We start from the raw sequence: 22,918 nt of genomic DNA on the forward strand, positions 1-22,918 counted from the left end.
CTTTTGTAAGTGTTCTGAGCAAGATGGGCAACAGTTTGACAAAACCAGTTTCACACATGCTAGTCAAAAACATTCAACCGTGAAACCATAAAAGAAAATGCATCAAGGCCAAAAAGTATACAGTAAAACGGGTCTAAAAGAGTCATAAATCATTACATTTACAGTAGTAAGAATGCACTCACAGACATTTAGTGAAAACCCGATCACAGATGCTTTTCTTATGTAACAGGATTAGTTTATTCCATGCAGAGGGAAAAACATACATCAGCACTGCTTTTTTTTTTACTTTTTTATTTCTTTTTACAGCTTTTACACAGTTGTATTTGTCTATTTTCTATATGATTTTTTTTTTATGAATTAAAATACACCTGGGCTGCAAAGAATATTTTTCATGTTTTTCAACTTTGCAAGGATAAAAAAATCTTTTTTTTTTCCATCAACACATTACAAGTCATTGTTTTATTGTGTTATATTTTTTGCATTGTGTTGGCACAGTGACAGAAAGAAAAGGGCATAAAAAAAAATTTGCTTTTCAGGGCAGAAAAAAATCTTATTCCTTTGAGGATAGGAAAAATAATCTAGATTTTTTTTTTTTGCCTTCCAGAGCTTCCCTATAAGAATCTCCTGGGCTCACAAAAGAAAAAAAATGTATCACTATCAAATTGTTTAAAACGATCTTTGTTGCCATGCAGTATTTGCTAATCTAGATTATATTTGACAAGCTTAAGCATTCTAGATTTTGAACAAGCTATGAACAAATACTAACAGATAGCCGAACTCAGCATTGTTGTCTAGGAAATCAATAGAAAAAAGAATCACAGATGGATCCATTTGTTTTGTCTAATCTTATGCAGGTTTTGCATGTTAGCGCAAAAATGTTAAATCTTTTGAAATCATATCACCCAAACTTGACCAGTGCTTGCATTTCCTACTCTAACATTTGATCCTATGGTTGCTGTTTTCTGTGGGTGAGTTCAGAAAGATGACACAGGAAAGGCTACCATATGGCCAGGCAGGAGGGAGGGAATGGAAAGAGAGCACGACTCACTAAAAGTGGGAGAGACAAGAAATGACAAGAGGTCGTAGAGGAGAAAAAGAGCATCAGATAGAGAGAAAAGAACAAAAAGATATGAGGAAATGATGAAGATGATGGTGAGAATAAAGCAGAGTAGCGATGAGAGGCGAAGGGGAGGAGGGGTGGTTGATTGAGATAAGAGACAGGGTTGGATGGCAGAGCATGCAGCTTGGGACCAGAGGAGGAGACAGTTGGGGGTGTTCAATGTTCAGTGATGGGTTATGATGTGACTTCCCCCCCCTTTATACACACATTCCCATCTTTGTCACGGAACAGGATGCTAATTCTCTGAACTGGCAACGATGATATTGCTATTCTGTTCATTATTAGACAGAAAGGAACTTTATTTAAAAAGACACTTCTATTTACAAAGCTGCACTATAAAAATGATCTAGAAATATCTAAAAATCAAGTGTATTTGCCTTTAATTTAAGTTGGTAAATGATATGAATTGCCTAAGGAATGAGTATTTTCACTCTAAATAAGATAATTACATATGCACAATATGCACTAGAAATAAGGCAATGCGCATATATATATATATATATATATATATATATATATATATATATATATATATATATATATTTTTTTTTTTATTTTTTTTTTTTTTAAAGGTTTGAATCCGTTACATTTTTGAAAAAAATATAAAAAAAATATAATTAATAACACATTTGTCCTAATGTACTGGATTTGTGGATCAGTGATGAGGTCCACTTGATTTAAAAATCTAGATCTAGAAATGAAGATTATAACAATAGAACGCATTCATATCATTATTAACAATTTCTCACAATTTAGACATCGTAAATAATCAAACTGTTGTATTTTGTATCTTGGGGGATATATTTTTTCTCTTCCCTGTGAGCTGACTAGATCCTACTAGCACAAACAAATCACAAATATTTCTCTCTTACTTTTTTAGGAGCCAGGTACCAACATTGCATCTCATTTTTGGTGTTTACAAGAATTATTAAATTTTTCAAGTCAGAATCCAGTTTTGGAGGCATTAGCAGTTGTTTTATGCAGCTTGGTTTTCAGATTTTCAGACTTCCTCATTCAGGGTTTGAGAATGACTTCATGAAAGCCTTTTTTACTAATAAAATAAGAATACATTTTTATGAAGTATAAACTGAAGGGTTTTTCTGCTTTATGACTGAGGTAATAATAACCTTTGATGATGTACAGTGTGGGAAAGCATACATATCCTTATATGAATAAATGTCTTTATATGGGAGGTTTAGCAGCGGAGTAATAACCAGATCAGTGCTTAATACCGATTTTGATTTTTTTTCTTCCTTAGTGTTTATCGCAGCACAAATTGTCATATATGCAAATAAAACCTTTTTTTTTTTTTTTTGACTAGGTCAACGGCAGCAGACATGGATCGCTGACTAAAAGTGGATGTATTAGCAAGTGGATGCAATCATCTCTACATTAACTATCTATTTAAGGTAAATACACCTTCCACTGTTGGAAATCAGCTTCAAGGCTCGGTTTGCTCTGCATTCAGACACCGTATGATGTATGTCACAAGTGAATTCCTCCTCTGTGAGATCAATAAAGTCTATCTTATCTTATCGTTTTTCACTGGAACAAGTGATCCACTACTGCATTCCTTCCTTGCTCTAATGACACTAGATGGGCATTTTTGTCCACACAGCTACTGCTGTACCATCTCTACAGAGATGGTTGCACTTGAAAAAAATGTTAGACACTGAAATACTGACCTGAAGTCCTTCACTCTTTCCTCTCCATTGAGATGTTCCATTGAATCTTCAGTTAGTCCTTTGCATAAGAGGTAACTTCTTCTATGTATGTCAATGGCTGGTTTGATACTTAAAAATATGAAGCTAGTAAATCTGCTTATGAGTCTACACAACGTATAACACATGGAAAATTAGTTCACTATATTTAAGGACAGGGATTACGGGGTTGCTATTAAATCATCAACCAACAGAAGTAATATATTTCTTTAAGTTACCCTTTTAAATAATCAAATCTCTAAATTTGTTTCAAACATGTTTCTCTACAGCCTCCATCAACCAATATGCCGCTATAGTTTTAGTAAACAAAATATAAGCAACTGTTTTAGTTGCATTGCAAGATTGACTATCTTAGTCTCTAAGTGCTGACTCAATGCTACTAAAACCCATTAGGTTACCTTTCTTGGTCAAAATTGGTCAAAAGGCTGAGCATCTACAAATGTTGCTCTACTCTGTAATAAGGGGTCTGATCAGAGTTGGTTTAGAGGTAAATTTTGATGACATTTTATTGGCATTTATGTTGTTTTTTTGATGCTGTGCACGAGTTAAATTATGAAGGTACCCACAAGGTGCTGTGGTGTTGATTTTAGGGGATTACTCTATTAACATTGGTTTTATTGTGAAAATCAAGTAATTTACTTTTTGGAAACCAAGCAGTAGTCATGTGTAAAACCATTTTTAGTCCTCTTAGAATTGGTAATAAACATACACACAAGCTTTCATCCAGACTCTCTCTCTCTCCCTCTCTCTCTCCTGCTCCCTCTCTGACTCTCATTCTGGCTCTGTTGCCAAGGCTACCACACAGCCTCTTGCTGCATATACCTAGACGAAGCTGCCGCCTGTGGATCTCGCTCTCCTCCAGGATACAAACAAAAAGAGCCCAGCACACTTTCTGCTCCTCCGTCACATCTTCACAGCCGGACAAACAGCTATGTTTGTGTTTTTTACCTTTCCAAACCTCATGCACAACCTTTGACTCTCTCTCTCTCCTTATTTGCCTCTCGTTATCGGTCTGTCTCCTTGTCACATGCGAACACGCTCCCTCTTTTCCCAGACAGAGGAGCAGTAAAGGGATTGGCGTGGTAGTTGGTGTTTGGCTCCTGGTCTTTGGCTCGGAAAGGAGCAGAGCAGCAGATGGTGATGTGAAGACGGGCTCAGCCAGGTAAGAAGACTCATCCAAATCAGACTCCAGGCTATGACTGTACCACCCCCCCCACCCCATCCCCTCCTCTTTCCCCTGTCTCTCCCTTCTCCCCCCCCCCTTCTGTGCGACATGAGGTGAATACCAATTTCTCACAAAGCACCCCCAGTTTCATTCTCCTGGCTAGAAAAAGGTAGGGATGTGTGACAGCGTTCCTGTTCTGTTCATTCCCACACTGATGAAGTGGATCATTTGCCAACAGGTTGGCTGCTCATCGTCGCTTTAGGATAAATATTTTATGTCCAAAATGTGACCAAAATGTTGATTTTCCTCTATTATTCATATGTGACTATGTGGGAGTTGCCAAATAGAGACATGCAACAGTCCACCTCCCTGGATGATTCATTACTAATCCATCCAGCCCTGCACTGTGTGGTCGCTCTAACTCACCGTAGCCATGTACGTGATATGAATGGTGTTTTGTCTTAGCATGAATGACTGCCAGGGGATGCCATTCCTGCACTGGAGCTTTGATGCAGCGCAGTCATGTAACACAACCTTTTGTCAACAGGAATCCAGATTCATCTCCAGGGGCCTGGGAAATTGCTTCACTGTGAAGCACGTTTTAATTATTCACACAGTTTAGCTTGTTATGAGTCTGGAGTTTATCTGCATATTAATGAGATTTGTCAATGTAAGGCATTTTGGAATCACTGCCAAAAATTGTAGACCCAATTGATTGTTTTGATTGTTGATATTTTCGATAAACAGAGCAAAGCTGTGCGTCTACAGGCTGTTTCATAAAGTCATTGTGATCAACCCAACCCCCTCCCCCTGACCGCCCCCAACCTCCATCTATTGCTATCAAGAATATATCAGTGTGTGTTTGTGTGAATTGACGAGGCAGGTCTCATGACTCTTTCTCAGTTTACCCTCCTATCATCACTTTCTGGAAGAGCTTCCGCCTATCTTCTCTCATCGCTACATAAGCACTGCAACAGCATGGTCAATACTCACCTCTTTATTCACTTAAGCACCTGGAAACTAAATACTCCCATCATCCATAGGGGTTATTTCATTAATGGAAGACAAATTAAATAAAAGACAAAAAAAATAGGGCAGAACAGCTTATTTGGTTTCATCTCTAGACATAATTCCAAAGAACCAGAAATATCCCTTAAAGCACGAGCCAGCTGTCACCACATTAATTCCCTTTGTTCCTGATTTTCCGAAAGAGCTTTTACACAACTGGCAGCTGTGGGTCAGTCCTGGAACAGCGGCCCTTCTGGACCCAGTGGACCAGAAGGACAGGTTTGTTGTATAACTCTGTTGGGCTCTTGGTTCCTGAATGAAAATACGTAGCTCTATTTAAAGTCTGAGAAAATGATGTGTGTAAGGACTCAATGACAGAGACCTTCAAACAGAAATGAAGCTAAATCAGTTGTTAGGTTTGACTTATTCACTGTGATATCATTTGGTCTGAGAGCAGCGCCGAGCATGTTTCCATCATTTTCTTACATTGTGATAGATACGTTTTTTTTATAATTATTATTCTTATGTTTATATTATATTTCATTATGATAAAAAAATATTTTTTCAGTTTAAGTCTTCATAATCAAAAATCTAATTTAAGTGCAAGTTGAGAAAGAAGAAAATAGAAATGAGAGAGAAATGTTTAATAAACTTATCTGATGGTTAAAATATTTTGCTGCAAACTGCATATAAAAAACAGAAAATAACTGCTTGATATGCAGAATAATTATCCAAGCTTTAACCTTATTAAAAAGAAAAAAAAGTAATAATTCCATATTATAAAAATTATAGCAATACTGATTTTTCTAAGTATGAAGTGCTTTTATCCTCCTACATACTAACTTTAGTTTTGGGGGAAGGGTTTTAGCATGTATTAGCATTTGGGTCCAATAAAAAAATATATATAAAAAATATATATAAAATTAAAATGCAATTAATTTGTACTTATTTGTGATTAAACCACATCAGTTGAAACTGAAGCTTTCTTTTTTAACTTTTAATAAAAAGTAACTTGTCTGAGTGTTTTATATTTCCACACAGGCAGCAAGATATATGATTACAGGATACTATCAGTGTTCCTTCTATTTATCCCGCACATGTTGTTCCACATATTTTGCCCCTTTAAATGCAGCAGAAAAAACCCATATGCAATGAGTACATTTTTGCAATTTTTAAAGTTTGGAAAAAGAAAAGTATATTTTATATAAGTTTAACATTCTAGTATACATCTGTTGTATCTTAGATATTGTACACAAAAATCTTTTTTTTTTATTGTTTGTTTGTGTTCGGTAAATATTTCCTGGGGACAAATCGAATTAGCTAAAGCCTTTAGGGACCATAAATGTTCCAAACAATTCACTTGGCTGCAAAAGAGCCTAAAAAAAATTATACACATGAAATATCCTCACCGCTCCTCCACTTAGAATCTGTGTTTTTGCTTCTTTTAATGCAGTGCTTACCTGCCCAGGTGTGTGTGTGGCGATGCACATAACACAGAATATTGGTTACCACAGTTACCAAAACGCCAACCTCACTGCGTCATTGCTTGAGACAACCTTCATACAAAAAAAAAATGCTACAGTCCTTCCATTCATTCCTCCATTCCAACTCATCTACCTGTTCACTTCTCGTTTAAAAAATGGAAGTATGCTGAGCTTTCTCTAGTCCAACACGTTCCCCGGCTGCATGTGCATGACTATGTGAGCGTTTATGAGCATGCTTCATATACATTGCCTGTATGCACATTGCCATAGCTACCAGCAGTGCTTACTGGCGTCATCACTTCAAAACCACCTTCACAGCGAGCAACAGAGAGGAGCAAAAGGACTCAAAAAAGCTCCCCTCTGTTCATCACCTGCACTGTTTTTCTTAAACCAACACACATAGAGGCATCTTTAGCCACTGGTGTGGTCTCATATTCCGCTGAGCTCACCCTGTGCGGACATCAGGGTCCAATGGCACAGAGGAGGGGAGGGGAGATGCTGAAGAGGAGACAGGAGTAGTGAGGGGAAAGCTTTGCTTCATGCATACTGATGTGACTAGCTATCTGAATGTGTTTCTGAGGGTGTCGGCGAAGTCTGACTAGAATCATACCTCTGCCTGTCAGAGAAGGAAAAGGCAGGGGGGCGAAGACGAAGAAGGAAAGAGGTATTGACAGTTTCTCAGTCATCTCACATCACCATCCTTTACTCATAAAAGCACATCTGATAGGTGCAAATGTTGCTGCCTTGATCCATGTCTAAAAGAAACCGGTTGAGAGCGTGACCAGTTGATTTAAGCACGCTGATTTCACTATTTCGCCTTAAATTAAGCAATGACTGTTACTGCTTTATTCTTTTTAACCTCCTTTTCTTCAGCTGGAAAATTCAAGCTATGCAACATACAGTACATCTGTTGTCTTGTGTCCTTCAGAACCAACTCTGCCTTACAATGGCTGACAACAACCAGTTGCCCCAGGATACAGGATTCAAACTGATCATGTGATCATCTGCCTCCCTCAACAGTTCCCTGCCATTTCTTGTAGGTAAGTTTAGTAGCAATCCTTGTGGGGGCTGAAGGAGTATTAGCATAGTGACATAGTTTGAATTTCACAAAAGCAACAGCAATGAACCATATATTTGTCTCATAATAGGGAGGCTCAGATTGTGGTGGGACAAAGGTAGACCTACTAGACCTAATTAGTTTTCCAAATACAGACACGCTGACATACACTTTGAAACAGATTAGACAGTTCAGACGTTTCCATTTGTTTTCTTATGTCATTTTAAAAAATATATATATTCAACATTTTTACTCAGAAGTTTAATTGACCAAGTTTCATTTTGTAAAAAAGAACTGATGCCTGCCATTCAGATAAAGCTCAGTGTTATATGCACTTAACATGCATGTAAACGGTTCATCCCAGTATGGTCAATTAACATAATATGATGCAAACGAGATGAGAAAAGGCTTTTTGTAGTATTCAATATAACCCGCTAGCCAAAAGCTGTATGAAAGTTGGGTATGGTTGAGGGCTTTGCAGTTGAAATTTCTAAGACTCATGGAACGCAACATTTTCTTGAGATTGTGGTTATTTGGATATATATGTATTTTTGCATGTACAAGGCCTTGCTGCCATTGAAGGCGCTGCCCTTACATTAGTTATGAAAAAAAGAGTAAAGGGAATGTAATGGATAGGGTATATATATACCACTTTCTTTCAGTTGTAGTTATCACACTGATTCTCAGGAATCAGTGTGATAACTACAAAATGTTATGCAGAAGGTGTCAGAAAAGCTCAAGGCATAGATCCTCCTGTTTATCTGTTCTATTATTTTAATCACTGCATTGTAGAGTTATATAATTAAAAACTTTGCATTAAATCCAGTGATAACATTTATTGAATGGGGGGGGGGAAAGGTACTATAATTCTGCTGACAATTGTAAAGGTCTCAGGCTTTACTACTGAATACTGTAACCCTATCTTGAGTCATCGACATCCTACTTTCTATGTAAGGCACCTCTCTTGCTGTTTTCAGCTTTCAAAGCGGTGCAACGTTCATTGTCAGTTTTTTGTCATTGATTAAAAAAAAAGAGGTCTAAACTCAGACATGACAAATTTAGCCATTAACAACACATTCAGACACAAAAAAAAACAGCACATCACGGCTTTCAAAGGGCTCCACATTCATATTCACACAGATCACGTGGCGCTTATCCACCAAATGTACAAAACATCTTCATTAATGGCTGAAGGATAAAAGTGGAGGGCACAGATGGGCTCTGCATACACTGCTGACTCTTATAAAGGTGTGTGTGACTGCATGTGCGCCATCAGTAGATGATAATGCTCGGGTCGGATGAGAGGGATGAGTGCCACTCTGTTGCCAAGGCGACGGACAGGGCTGTAAACACGCTACCCCTGACTCATCCTTCTACAATACGCATGCACACATACACACATTTTCACACAATGGAGTCCCATCTAAAGGAGACAAGAGGATCCGGAGATGAGAGCCACTCTGTCGCTTAGCTGTACATGTGAATAGCTCTAAGGAAAAGGTGCAATCTTTTTTACCATACACGCATTCATTGAAAAACACATTTGCACAACTTGATAAGCACAGGAAACGTGTATTTTTACAGGGAAAACATTGGTGTTGGTAAGTTATAATTCAACCTCTTTGGCCACATGAAAAGGAAAAGAAAACTCTAAATTTCAGACAGCTGAAGAAAATATTTGTTTTGGGGTCTCTTCTGGACAGCCTTAGAGATGAAATGCTAGAACCTCATTTGATTCTATTTTTTTGTGGAGGGGAAGGGGTTCAATGTGGCTTTTATTGCTCATAAAGCAATCATATCAAGGACTCTAATTTAACAGAGGGATCATGACCCGCCGGCTGAGCAGCTCCGCTCGTTCGCACACTGAAGACTCCATCTTCCTGAGGCCAGAAGAGGACCCAGTCTGGTTGGACGAACCCACAAAGGTTGATAAGATAGGTGATGGAGCCTCTAAAAAGGACAGTGTTCCTGACTGTAAAGATGGACCCCAAAGCCAAGAGGGAGAGGAACTGTTCATTCACAAGGTGTATGCGTTAGTCGTGGAACTTCAGTGCTGGGCTGCACTGTTCATCAGCTCCCAAGTCACAGTACGTATATTGGCTATATTACTTTTTTTTATTTAAGTCAAATCCAGGTTGTTTAATTTTGATGATACTTTATGAAGGACCCTCCAAAAGGGCTGCATCAGGAAAAGCATTTGCAATTGAAATGACTGAATTATTTTATGACTTGTATTGTAGTTCTCATTGTTACCTGGTATTAGGGGGAGTGGTGGCCTAGTGGTTTGGGCATAGAGCTTGGAATTCTGAGGTTCTGAGTTCAAGCTTCACTCCCACAGACTGCCAGTCTGGGTCCCTGAGCAAAAACACCCTTTATACAACACTGCCCCCCCAGGCTCCGCACAATGGCAGCCCATTGGCCGCAAAGGGGATGGGTTACATGCAGAGTGTTAATTTCATTGCTCTTTACTTGTGACGGTGTAATAACAATAAAACTGTCCATTCCTACCCTACTTCTATCCCTTCAATATCTTGTTATTGACCTCACATTTAAGTCACGTAAAGACTAAGCGAATTATACCACATCACCTTTTAGCTAGTCTCTTTATTCACTTATTACTCTTGTGATAACAGTTGCATCAAATCAATTCTCCTTTGGTAACTGGTTTGATATTGTTCCACCTGTGCTGAATCATAAAAACACAAAGCCAGAACACTGTAAGCAATTTAATCAGTTTTACTAATATCTTAGACAGTTAAACTGTTTTACGCTATGCTTATTGTGTAAATGTCCACTATAGCAAGCTAGTATTAGGTAGTTTTAGCTTACCCTCAACTGTCCTCTGGCTCATACCTCATGCATAAAACTATGTATCAAATATGATATACTTGGCTTCATAGTTCATAAATATTGGCTAGAGTTTAGGTTGTGGGCCTTTCAGAGGCCCGGTGTAAGCCTCCTTTGTCAATTCCAACAACCAATGGCATAACTATCGGTAAGCAGAGACTGCAATTGCTTACAGGCCCCCGACCTTTTAGGGGCCCGTCACTGACATCTGGTTGGCCCCCCAACGCAATTGTGGACTATGACGTCTCTTTGCAGATGTAATAGTGTGAAAAATTCCTCTTAAACCCACCTGATACTTAGTGCATTGACCGGACCTTATTTATATTTATTTTACCCTAACACATGGCAGATTTCAACAGGATGGTTAACAGTTTAATCATGACACCAATAGCAAAGCAGACAGTGGTACTATCAATTACTATGTAAATACCTGTGTATAGTTCATTAGACGGTTGGTAAAAAATACACTCATATAATGTTTCAAACTGCAATAAAGTTCTTAAAAGAACAATGTATTTGGGCATTTTATTTTTTACAATACAACTTAGAATTATGGGTAATCCAGAGCGTAGATTAAAAACCATAACCGTTACGTACAATGTGGTAACGACGGGGGGAGGGTAGGGGATGGGGGTGTTGTATTTCATATGGGACCCACCAAGATAATGTTACGCCATTGCCAACAACAGTTTTGATGTTATCATTGTTCTGGAGAAACGCCTAATTATGTCAAAGTGTTTTATCTAGTTTTTAATATTTGTTGCTGTAGAGAAATTAGAAGGTGCTCCTACTAAGTGGTAAAGGGACTGTACTTCTATAGCACTTTTTGAAGTCAGAGGACTTAACCGAAGAGCTTTTCACTACATTCAGTCATTCACCCATTCACGTAACAACTCACACACTGATGATGGCGAGCTACATTGTAGCCACAGCTTACTGGCAGTAGGAAATGCAGGTGAAGTGTCTTGACACGACACTCAAAGTCGGAGCAGGGGCTTGAACCGGCAACCCTCAGATTGTAGGGCAAACTCCTACATCCAACACCACTGTCACCCCTGCTGGTTCTTCAACATTCACATTGAATGTTAGAAAAGGATCCCTACATGTCTACACCATCTGTTTTTCACCTGAGAGCAGCTGCCTGTTACCAGTAATTGAATAAGTGACACTATTTAACTCTAACTTTTTCCCTCACAGGGGTATTGGATGTTCTTTGTACTGGAAGGAAACGGACCGCTCTCTTCCTTCTACAAAGCCCTACACGTCATGGACTTCTACTTGGGGTTCTTTTTACCATGTCAAGCGATTTTTGGGTGGAACGTAAGTGTCGATTGATGGTGTCATTGTTAACTTTGGATGTAACATATTAAGTGTGAGTCACTAACTAACTCTATGCATTTCTCTTAATTGGTCAGTCTACAGTGTTGATGAAAGAGGTGCAAAAAACATCACAGCACAACTGGATTGTCAGCGGCACTGCAGGCATTGGAGTGGCAATCTTTGTCATCATGGTAAAATAGTGGAAATTAAATATGTAGTGGAGTTTGGATTAAACAACATTTCTAACTGTAAGAGAAAACAACTAAATAATAGATCAAGCTAAAAACTAAATGACTTGAAAGGCTGCCAAATACATTTAAAAGCAATTTTTATTAGTTATTCTAATGAAAGTCTAAGGAGATAAATTTTTGTTACCTTTCCAATTTTTTTTAGTGTTTTGAAACTTGTCGGTTGTTCAGATTTTACTGACTTTTACTAATTTTTTACTTTTTCTTTAATGATCACAGATTTTGTTTTTTTTTTCTACCTTGGAGACTAAAAAACAGGACTAAGGAAAAGGAGCAAACCTGAAAATGTCTGTAGTTGATCACTGAATGCCAAATGTCCTGTGAACAAGTGCTAAGATCTCAAACTGACTCGGAAAAGCCTTTACACTTACATTCCTTCCCACCTGTTTATTTTATTAGAAATCTATCTAATAGACCAACACGAGCTAGTTTGTAACATGATGGTTCTTTTTTTTTTTTTCAAACCAATTCTTATACGTGCTGCATGCATCTGTGTTTTTTGTCACCTAGCATATTTGCATATAGTTGTTGTTGTTTCAGTACAATTTAAGCTGTTATTCAAAGGCCTTAGAGATGTTGAACATTAGTAAACCATCAGCATCATAATATCTTCTAGCTCAGGGGTGATATTGTGGAGGTTCATCGTGGGGTTAAGTTCTAAGACAATATTCTGAGCTAGAAAATAATATAGCACGATTTCACACCTATAAGGATAACTGTCCGATTAATCTGACTGACCAGGGAAAAACAACCATTTATCAGAGAAGCAGCCAAGTGCAGCATGCTTACACTGGAGGAACTGCAATCAATCAAACAGTCAATCGATCTTTGTTGTTAATTACAATTTGCATTGTAATCAAGATTTCAGTTTCAATACAAACCGTCCGTCACGTACATTTGGGGGGTTGGACAATGGAACGACTGACTGAAGCCATGCCTGCCAAAGAAGGCTGCTGTTATAGGGCAACTATTAGCCATGAAACTTATGTGATAGTGGAATAACAAACATTGTTTACTGACAGCTGCCATGTCTCTCATTTACTGTTTGCCTTAATTCATGTAACATGGAAAAAGATGTATGGTCAAACAGGACTAAATTTGGCCTACGTTTTTAACACTAAACTAATTGTGCAAAGTTTCTTTAAGATACTATCCCATCAGTGAACGGTAATGGCAACATCATACCTTTTTTCAGCAGGATATGTGGGTTGGTAGGACCTGATTGAAAGATAAAGCAAAATAGATTTAAGGGCAAGCAACAAACCTACACCAGAACTAAACCCGACTCCAGATCCAAATCCAATGAAGAATCTGTTGTGAGATTCAGAGATGCTTGTTCATGAAAGCTCAGCTTAAGCAGTTTTGCAAAGACAAATATAGAGATTGATTGTAGACTCTTTATTTGGAATGAATTGTAGCAGCACGGCCCTGTACTCAAAGTGAAAGGTCATCAATAAAATACTAACTAAGGTACAAGAAGACCACACTGTAGATTCATAATTTTCCTTCCACCTCCAAATTATACTACCTGTCTTGGCCCATCACTTGAAATACCAGTCAGGTATTAAACTCTTTATTGTGACATAATATAAAAAAAATTCATTGGGTCGTTAACATACTTTATATGTATACTAACTGTGTAGAAGCATCAGAAACCCTCAGTATATATTAATTAGAATCACTCAAATAATTGTAGGAAAGTTTGTCCACTTTAAAGTAAAGCATCAAGAAATTAATGAGCTAAACTGCTATATTTTATCTACTCCTGTGCCTTATGGCTCTGTGGGTAGGTAAGCTGATTATTCTGTTCATCTCAGGTGATCCACATGGTGTCCAAATGGTGTTATGGCACTGGCTTATGCTCATCAGGAGCAATCTCCAAAGACTTCAGCGATCGTCGGCAGTCTGTGAGCCGGCAGCCCTCTTTCACCTTGTCAGAGTGGACTGATGCCCAAGAGGATCTGATGGACCTCGACCCGGTGCCTCAAACTCCGGTCTTTGACATGGGCACAGAAACCAGGATGGAAGGAGATGCCTCCACCCTCACTGTCACACCAGTGGGACTTCAGGAGAGGTTAGAGATTGGCGTTCTGCACAAGAGTATCAAGTTTGTTTCATGAGAAAAGTGTTGTTGAAATGGAGGCAAAATTATTTTTTGTTCTGTAGCATTTTTATGTTTAGTTTTATGCAGCAAATGAGTGCACATTCCTCTCATCTGTGCCAACTAACCCTGGTTGAATCCCACAGGAGAGGCTCCAATGTTTCCCTGACGTTGGATATGTGCACCCCAGGCTGCACTGAGCCGTATGGTTATGGGGCCCAGCTATCTCCACGAGACCAGTCGGCCCAGGAGTATCTTCGACAGGGAACGCATGTCCTGACCCCCGCCATGCTGCACATAAGGGCCATGGATGACCAGAGCCTGCAGGCGGAGTTTTATGTGAGTGCAACAACCGCAGCTCAGCCACCTACACTCTTAGATTAACACAGACTCACCGGAAAAGACATCCGCTGACACTGACACGCATTCATAGACGCAGGCACTAATGTCCACACCCACACATGCACAAACACCCAACCAAGCTCACCGCACACCCGTAAGCTTTTCTAGCACCTGTCAGTGGGCGAAGCATGTAGGGCTACAAATGTTTTTGCATATACAAAACCCACAGAGGGGTTTACAGTCTGTTAGGCATGATGATTTACTCTCTGTATCACAAAACCCCTCAGGTTGAGTACAATTAGACAGCAAGAGATTGTTGCAAAGGGCAGCCGATGACTTCATGATGTTGGATATTACTTTTGCAGCATTTGGCAGAAGGGAATGTCGGGATAGATTTTTGTAGCAACTGTTCTTTCATTACTGGCAGGAAACTCCCATGAACTTTGTGGACCCCAAGGAGTATAATTACCCTGGGCTTGTGAGAAAAAATCGCTACAAGACCATTTTACCCAGTAAGTACAGCTGCGAAATGAAAGTGATCACAGATTGAAATATATGACATGAATATATATACATATCTTCCTTTCATTCCAAGTACATCAAACCTTTAAGTGCTCTTAGGGTTTTGCCACCCTGTCCACCTACAGATACACACAGCAGAGTCATCTTGAAGTCGCAGGATGAAGATGATTTTCTTTCTACCTACATTAATGCCAATTACCTGAAAGTAAGTGAAAATGCGTGACAAGCCAGCTACCTTGTTCAAAAACGGCTGTTGTGTTTTTTGCTGACAACTGTCCCATCTTCATGTGTGTGCAGGGTTATGGGGGTGAGGAACAAGCTTACATTGCCACACAGGGTCCAACTGTTAACACAGTGGGAGACTTCTGGAGGATGGTGTGGCAGGAGAGAAGCCCAATTATCGTGATGATAACCAATCTGGAGGAGAAGAACGAGGTGTAGACATGAGTAATGATGATAATAAAGCGTCATCCGCACTTATCAGGATCCTTAGTAATGATGAGTGAAAAATCTTATAATAAAATCAGCTTTCTTTTATTACTCAGTAAAAATGTCAAAGGAAATAATGTTTATTTTAAGTACATTATTTCATTCAGGTGAGATAAACCAGGTTCAGAAGTGATGTTGTTTCCCAAAATGACGCAAAATGAATGAATTTAAGAAAGTCTGTCATATCCAAAAAGTCATTAAAAAAAATAACTAAAACATTTTTTTATAATTTTAGCTTCCAATTTTTGTCTTGGAAATTAAAGCTAGTACTCTGTTTCATCCTGTTCCCCTGGGTCATGACAATGACAGGACACAGAGGGTCTTTTCTCTCAACCACTCTTGAAAATTAGAAAAAAAATACAATGGAACAAGTCATTCAAGCAAAGCAAATACAGTACATATGTGTTGATTTTTATAGCTTAGAAAATTCTCGCAGGGAAAAGCTGCTTGCCTAAATATGCCAACACATAGCCACACAATATTTCTAAGTCCTACGTATGGCAAAACAAAGATGGATGAGAGGTAAAAAATCAAATACTACAGATTTTTCAAGGCTTTTCAGAATAAAGACATTTAATGTGTACCCAGCCAGCATAAACATGTCCATTAAATATGGATGAAACTTAACAAAAACCAAACCATATCCTTTGATCAGATTATATAAAGATAGATTTCTGTTTATTTGGTCAACAAATGTCATAAGGGTGTGGTGTGAAGCCAGACATAGATGCAGGTTAGAAAACTTCCATACCCACTGATATACAAGATGGATGTGTGATGTTGTTGATTAACACAGGCCATGGGACCTTACTTGATTACATGGTGTCAGTAATTGCTTGGGTTGTCATTGGCATGGACGTAATTTTTTGGGGGGGGGGGGGGGGGGGGGGGGGGGAGAATGTCCCCTGCACGTCGATTTTGGTCCTCTGCATGTTTTACTGTCCAAAAACAATGTCACGCTATAGTACACATACAATCGTTGACCACTAGGACAAAGCGGAAAACCGCAGGTCAAGATGAGGCCCACCTTCCTGAGTTTAGACCGCCCACAAGCTCCTGATTGGCTAACCATCTTTTCTTGTGTGATTGGCTGTCACCGCTGTCACTCCTGAGAAGCTCACTTTGCAAACATTTGACGAGCCACCTCTTCTGAAATCAAAATTTCATCCATGGTCATCTTCTGTGGTCCTCCATAACTTAATTTAGATAGAATTCTCTAAAATATTTTGTGCATTCCATGCATACATTTAGCTAAGTGTAAGGCTTTTAAATTTGGAGGTTGCTGTAATGACTAGATAACTGGATTTGCGCCATGAATTTATTCGTACATTTACAAATGTTGGTTGTGTGTCTTTTCTCTTGTTTTCTGGAGTAGAAATGTGCAGAGTATTGGCCTGAGGACACTGTGACACATGAAGGCATAGAGATCACCGTTGTCACAGTAACTCAAGAAGATGACTACAGCCTGAGGGTGTTTACTCTAAAGGTAACCCACAGAAAAAACAAATCATGCATTTTATTAAAGAAAAACAGCCACAAGTACCTAATTTAAAACTAGGGTTTATAGTTCCATTATTAGCTTTTTGTTGATGCTACTTGTGAAAAACAAGCTAAAAATTAATTTAGAAACTATTTTTGATCATATATCAGGCCATACTGCAAAAAAGAAGAAAATCAGATAAGTTTGCAAAGAGATTTCTATTTTGGTTACCTAAAGGCCTTCACATTTCCTGGTGTCTTGAGCAGTGTTGAAATTCACTGTTTGGGTCGCAACATTTGTTTCCTTTATCTCACAGCAGATGATTGTGGTAGTGAATAATATATAATATATTTTTGGTGCATTTATTTTATTGCCGGAGATTTTTCCTTTTTTTTTCTTTCCTTTTTTTTATTTGGGGTCATGGAGGGCTTGCAGCTTAACAAACAAAACATGATTCCGCTAATGCAGCCTGCAGCTGATTAATAAGCATCGTGGGATCATTACATAAATGTGCCTTGAATTAAAAGCGTTTTGTTTGTTTGACTGTGGCTCTCCAGCTAATAAGTTGTGCAGCGGTACCATTACTAATCAGTGGCAGAGTAATGTTAGGAAAACGTTGAAACCTGATGTGATCGTGCACAGTACTGTTATCAAATGAGGAGTTATTTATTGCACATCCTGCTCTGCATTACCTGTTGTCTTGGCATCATAGCAATCTGGATTTACATGGAGCACAACAAACATAAAAAAAAGCAATCCCTCAAACAAACACACAAGCTGAAAACTGTACGCATGTTTACACAACAGGACTATATCCATATTTCCTGAATCTCTGTTTGCATGTGCTAGTGTGGAGAAGAGGTGCGCACCCTACGACATTACTGGTACACCTCCTGGCCCGACCAGAAGACCCCAGACAAGGCTCCGCCACTGCTGGAGCTGGTCCAGCAGGTGGAGGGAGCCAGAGAGGAAGCCCTGCCCTCCAGTGGGCCAATAATTGTCCATTGCAGGTATTAGGATTAAACAGCTTTTTAACACATTAACATTAACGCTAATGTTTAACTTCAAGATTTTAAAAGATCATATTTTTCAGACCTATTAGAAAAAAGACTGTTTTGTCATCTTCAAAGTCTTTGCTTTTCATCAGGTTGAGCTTTGACTTAAACTGAAGGAATTTCCCTCGGTATGTAACTAAATTTTAGAATTTTTTTCTCCATCTTAATAACACAGCGCTGGGATTGGTCGGACAGGTTGCTTCATTGCCACCTCCATCCTGTGCAAACAGCTGAGGACCGAGGGTGTGGTTGATATCCTGAGAACCACCTGCCAGCTTCGTCTGGACCGGTGGGATAAGCTTCTGCTCCTATTATTGCATTCATGTCTGTTTATAGTTGTGCATTCAAGGTCAAGCTCAAAATCATTTACTCAATTTAGTTTCCAAACACAGGAGAACATTACATGGGGGGGTTATGCAATACCCTGGAAATATTTCACTTACAAACCCCATCAGTCTAAATGTAGGCACATTTATTCTTTTCTTTTTTTTTCACATAGTTCAGCTTGTTCAGAGAGGCTTTATTGTCTTCTATTTTGCTCCATCATTCTCTGCACAGCTTCCTTTTCCCTGCAGGAGAACAGCAATCCTACAGTATAAAGGTTGGGTTATGCTTGATGCATGAACAATCCACTTGGAAAATGAGCCACCATCACAGCGTCTGCAGCATTTATACTCTGTGCAGATTTCTTCCCATTCTGGGAGGCTCCAAGGGGGGGGGCGTATTCAGCACTAACAGCAAGCTGACAACACCACACTACATGAAGAAGTAGAAAACACAGCCATTAACAACTTTTTCAAAGCCACTTCATGCTGTCCAAAAGCAACACTAATTTCTTCAGGGTTGTTACAACAGTCTGTTGATATTTATGGTCAAAATCAGGGGATGTCTGTTGCTTGCTCGCCATGTTTTTATGTTTTTGCACACGGATCTGTCCGTGGACACAGTGGGCACGTCAAACATAAACCAAGCTTTATGCTGCCACTACCGTGTGTCGTTATGGGGGCAATGTGCACCACAAAGCTTGCCTTGTTGATTTCTTCAGCAAAAGGTTTTAAGGGGGGTTATCTGACTAATGCATCTTCTTTAAAGCTACAGTGTGTAATAATTACAGGGATATACAGTCAGAAATGTAATATATTATACATAACTATGTTATTTATCATAATCTACAAGCTTAGCCTCTTAACCTTAATATTTGCGTTGCCTTAGAATTCATTATTTATAATTACATAGGAGCGGGTCTCGCAGCCATGGAGGCAGACATCTTTGCGCTACGGCAGCGCAGAGCCAACAAACTAGCCATTGCGAGATCGCCCATTACGCTCGAAAGTAACTACGGCAAGTTGAGAGAGATGAACTGAGACGGTACTGAACAATAGATGAAAGTATTAAAATGATCTATGTAAACAAACCTCATCACTTGAGAAGGTAGGTGATGCGGACGTTGTGGAAGACATTTTGTCCCGTAACGCTCGCCGTACTGTTGGGGGGGAGAAGCGGTGGGGGGGAGATGTTCATGTTGCTGCGGTCTGCAGTCTGACCGTTAGATGTCGCTGAAAATTACACACTGTAGCTTAAAGAAATTCCCTGCATCTCCTACATGGCTTCATAAATACAGAACTCCAGAATATTTGTGAAAACCATGTATCCATTAAATGTACTTAACACTACCTTGTGTTTTTCTGTCATGAAAAACCAAAGCAAAACCCTAAATCCTTTGATAGCAAAAACATAAAACACGAAATGGTCAAAGGGTAGATACTGTTATGCAAGCTGCTCCACAAACAAGCTTTTGCTCATCTAGAACATACTCTAGATGGCGCAGCATACCCAAACCCAGTATAAGTTAGACTTTACATCATAAATAATTTCAAATATATTCTAAACTCCAACATTCATGATGTTTTGTACATTTGGCTGCTTGACATGTAAACACCATTTTCCTCTTTTGTTGTCCTTATGTGTGTTTATCAGAGGTGGGATGATCCAGACCTGTGAGCAGTACCAGTTTGTGCATCATGTCCTCAGCCTATATGAGAAGCAGCTGTCTCACACAGCTGAGGAGTAACGTGAGCACAGCAGCCGCACCCAGACCGAGACACACCACTGTACACGGTACCACCTGTGGTGGTATGCACCACCTTACCTAGCATCGTCACATATCTCACCCTTTAACAACCCCGATCTCTTCATCCAAATCAGGCTCGTTCATATGGAACCGTCCCTAATGTCGCTGCACACAATCAACGGAGGTATTGCTCTGAAAAAATCTAATCAAACAGTGTTTTAACATCTGTCCAGAGCCAGCAGCCCTGTAATAACTCGAGCCCTTTGTCCATGTGTTGTTTCATTCGTGCTGCTGAGACTTTTCATCACACTGATGCTCATAGGTCTCAGTTTCCGAGGCCTTGTTTCAGTCCTGGTCGGAAATAGCTCCCTTATGTAACGATTGTACAGCTATCAAAAAGGTTATAGAAGAACTAAAGCATTCTCAGATCTCCTGCACTAGAGTTTGCTTTGAGAAAAATCCTTTCTAAGAGTGATTAAGATAAGGGCCCTTTACAGAATAAGTGCCAGTATTATTTAATTCTACAGAGATAATAAAATGCCAGCCTAATATGTACTCCTATATTGATGTAAAATGTTAACCAACATCTAGCTTTTTTCTCATTGACTCTTTTAATGTAAAAAATAATAATGCAGAAGGCCTGAGTCACCTCATTTTCAGGTTGCATGGTGCTAAGTATTTGTTAAAGGCATGTGCAATGTTATGGAACACAGGAATGTAACAGTTAGGCTAATTAGGATTTTTGTGCGAATTAAACTATTACAGTTCTTTTAGTTTTTTTGTTTTGTTTTGTTGTTTTTTTTTTTTTATGATCCATGCTGCGTGTCATAGTCCTCATGGCCCACGGTGTTTACAGCAAACAACATCATAGATGTTCCATCAGAGGCGTCACAGAGACACACCGAAGGGGCAAAGGCCAGGAGCAGAATCCTAAAATGTGAACAACAGAATATCAGCAGAAGATCTTGGAGAAAAAGCAACAAGCTGAGGGGCGCTGACGTTAAGCTCCTTTTTCATTTCCTTCTCGTCAAAATCGTCTCATAACGTCGTCGTCCTCCTGCTCTGTGATGCCTCTGCTTACAACAGTAGCTTGAATGCATCTGTGAGGTAACAAAGCTCATGATTGTTGTATAGACAGGCCAGGCCTAATCTGTATGAAGCACAATAGACCAACCAAGGTTGTCTGATGTTCAGCTGTAAAGCTTATTTTTCCTGTATTGTGTTTTTGATTGTGTTGAGTTTAATGGATTGCATGTGCTGTATGGGACTCCGTAAAGTCCACAATCAAAGCGACGTGATTGGTTGTCCTGCTTTCTGTTGTGTAAAAAAAAAAAGAAAGGTGAAAGCCTATTATAATTATTATGATTATTATTATTATTATTATTGCTTGCTCTCAGCCAATGCTTTTGATACAGTTTGCTTTTGTGAAACCAACCAGAGATATTTTTAGAACATTTTGATACAATCCTTTCGAGTAGATGCCTTGTGTATATTTCTGTTTACAACATAATGGAATGTAGCTCATACTGTGGATCAAAACCATTGGTTTATATTGCAAGATGTAAGAGAACAAAATGTGACACTTACCTAAGTTACCTTACAGTAAAGTAAATAGATAGATTTTGTTCAGTCTTGAGTGTTACTATTACTTTTAGGCCTCTAGGCTTTGCTTTAGTATGCTTTGCTTTCTGTTTCTGTTTTTATTGTTTTTCTTGGAGAATTTTTACCTCAGACTGAGTTCTTACACAGTCCTGTTTCCATCTGTGATTCTAGGCCACTCTCAGTTGACAACACAGTTGAGAAATAAATGCTATGTGCAAGGCAGCTAAAACAGTGCAGATAGTTTTCTATGTAACAAAGAATCTGATAACTTCTACGGTCTTGAACATTATCAGAGGATATACTGAATTACTCAACGCAAACTTGCTGAATTAAACTGCCAAAATTGCTTATCGAATAACACCCGGTTGCCACATTCTATTGACATAATCCTCTGATAACGTTTAGTCTCCTCAATCAAACAGCTTTTATTTTGAGTGTTTGTTACCAGTGCTTCACTCGTCCTCTTCTGATGTTTTAAACGAAGATGACATCAACAGCCAGTCACACATAAAACAACCAGCAATCAGTATTCCTCTCCTCTGCTGAAGTAACGCTTTAAGTTGTGAGTTTTTGCATCCAAATAAAAGTAGATTTTCATGAATCTGTCTTGGTGTCTATTCATGTTGTGATTTGGCTTTTTTTTTCTTGCCTTAATGCAACTCCCCGTGTGTTTTGACAACCTGGCCACTAGATGTCAGTGTTTTTACACCCTATCATAGGCTCAAAACCCTGAGTTGTTGACATATTTGTGGGGGAGCAGCAGAATAAGCTTTAAGATAAACAAAGTAATTAATTGCAGTGTTTTTCTTTTTTTTTTTTTTAATGGTTTTAATGATTCTTAAAGGGGAAAAAGATAAATGTCAGACATTCCTATTCATTAATTACTGTCAGTAAATCTATGTCTCCCTATTCAGGCACATCATTTTTGGATGGTTTTGAATTCTCATTTTGTGTTGGAAAATTAACTTCACTCCCCAGTGACTGTATATGCATGGTTTTAATCATTAACTCTCACTTAATTTTTCATCAAACTATTATTATTTCATGGTAAAATGGCAGAAAGGATTGGGTTTAGTGTTGGTTTTGATGTTAGTAAATGGTTTTCCAAGCAGTGTGGCACACTATATAAGGCCACAACAACACTTAAACAAAACAGATGAACTCAAAAAAGGTTTTCTATTGACTATACTCAATCCAGGCTGCTTGAAAGGGTTTACGCAATGTAAGAAAATATATAACTTATGGCTGATAATACTGATTTTTATATTGGAATTTCTGTTTATTTC

General features: G+C 38.8%; 1 protein-coding gene across 3 annotated transcripts; it reads left to right on the plus strand.

The window, feature by feature from the left end:
* Positions 1–3,628: 3,628 nt before the first annotated feature.
* Positions 3,629–22,233, plus strand: ptpn5 (protein tyrosine phosphatase non-receptor type 5). 3 transcript variants are annotated; one of them, XM_038305563.1, is made up of 15 exons: positions 3,629–3,774; positions 3,896–4,003; positions 7,427–7,538; positions 9,375–9,642; positions 11,600–11,722; positions 11,818–11,913; positions 13,788–14,044; positions 14,218–14,410; positions 14,841–14,925; positions 15,061–15,140; positions 15,233–15,370; positions 16,800–16,910; positions 17,754–17,914; positions 18,135–18,248; positions 19,937–22,233. In XM_038305563.1, exons 4-15 carry the CDS (start codon positions 9,382–9,384, stop codon positions 20,028–20,030), a joined length of 1,713 nt encoding a protein of 570 aa, XP_038161491.1. In that variant the 5' UTR covers positions 3,629–3,774; positions 3,896–4,003; positions 7,427–7,538; positions 9,375–9,381; the 3' UTR covers positions 20,031–22,233. The 3 variants fall into 3 exon arrangements, with proteins under 3 accessions (XP_038161491.1, XP_038161490.1, XP_038161492.1); XM_038305562.1 differs by having other exon boundaries at positions 3,629–4,003; XM_038305564.1 differs by having other exon boundaries at positions 3,629–4,003; positions 7,427–7,534.
* The last annotated feature ends 685 nt before the right edge of the window (positions 22,234–22,918 follow it).

The sequence above is a fragment of the Cyprinodon tularosa genome, unplaced genomic scaffold, assembly GCF_016077235.1.
Source record: "Cyprinodon tularosa strain WSP-4 unplaced genomic scaffold, ASM1607723v1 ctg56, whole genome shotgun sequence".
Lineage (NCBI taxonomy): Eukaryota > Metazoa > Chordata > Actinopteri > Cyprinodontiformes > Cyprinodontidae > Cyprinodon > Cyprinodon tularosa.

Coding starts and splice junctions, on each gene's coding strand:
- ptpn5 (XM_038305562.1), top strand. CDS start 9,382: ATGACCCGCCGGCTGAGCAGCTCCGCTCGTTCGCACACTGAAGACTCC. Junction 15,141..15,232: donor TTAATGCCAATTACCTGAAA/GTAAGTGAAAAT, acceptor ATGTGTGTGCAG/GGTTATGGGGGTGAGGAACA. Junction 16,911..17,753: donor TGAGGGTGTTTACTCTAAAG/GTAACCCACAGA, acceptor TGCATGTGCTAG/TGTGGAGAAGAGGTGCGCAC.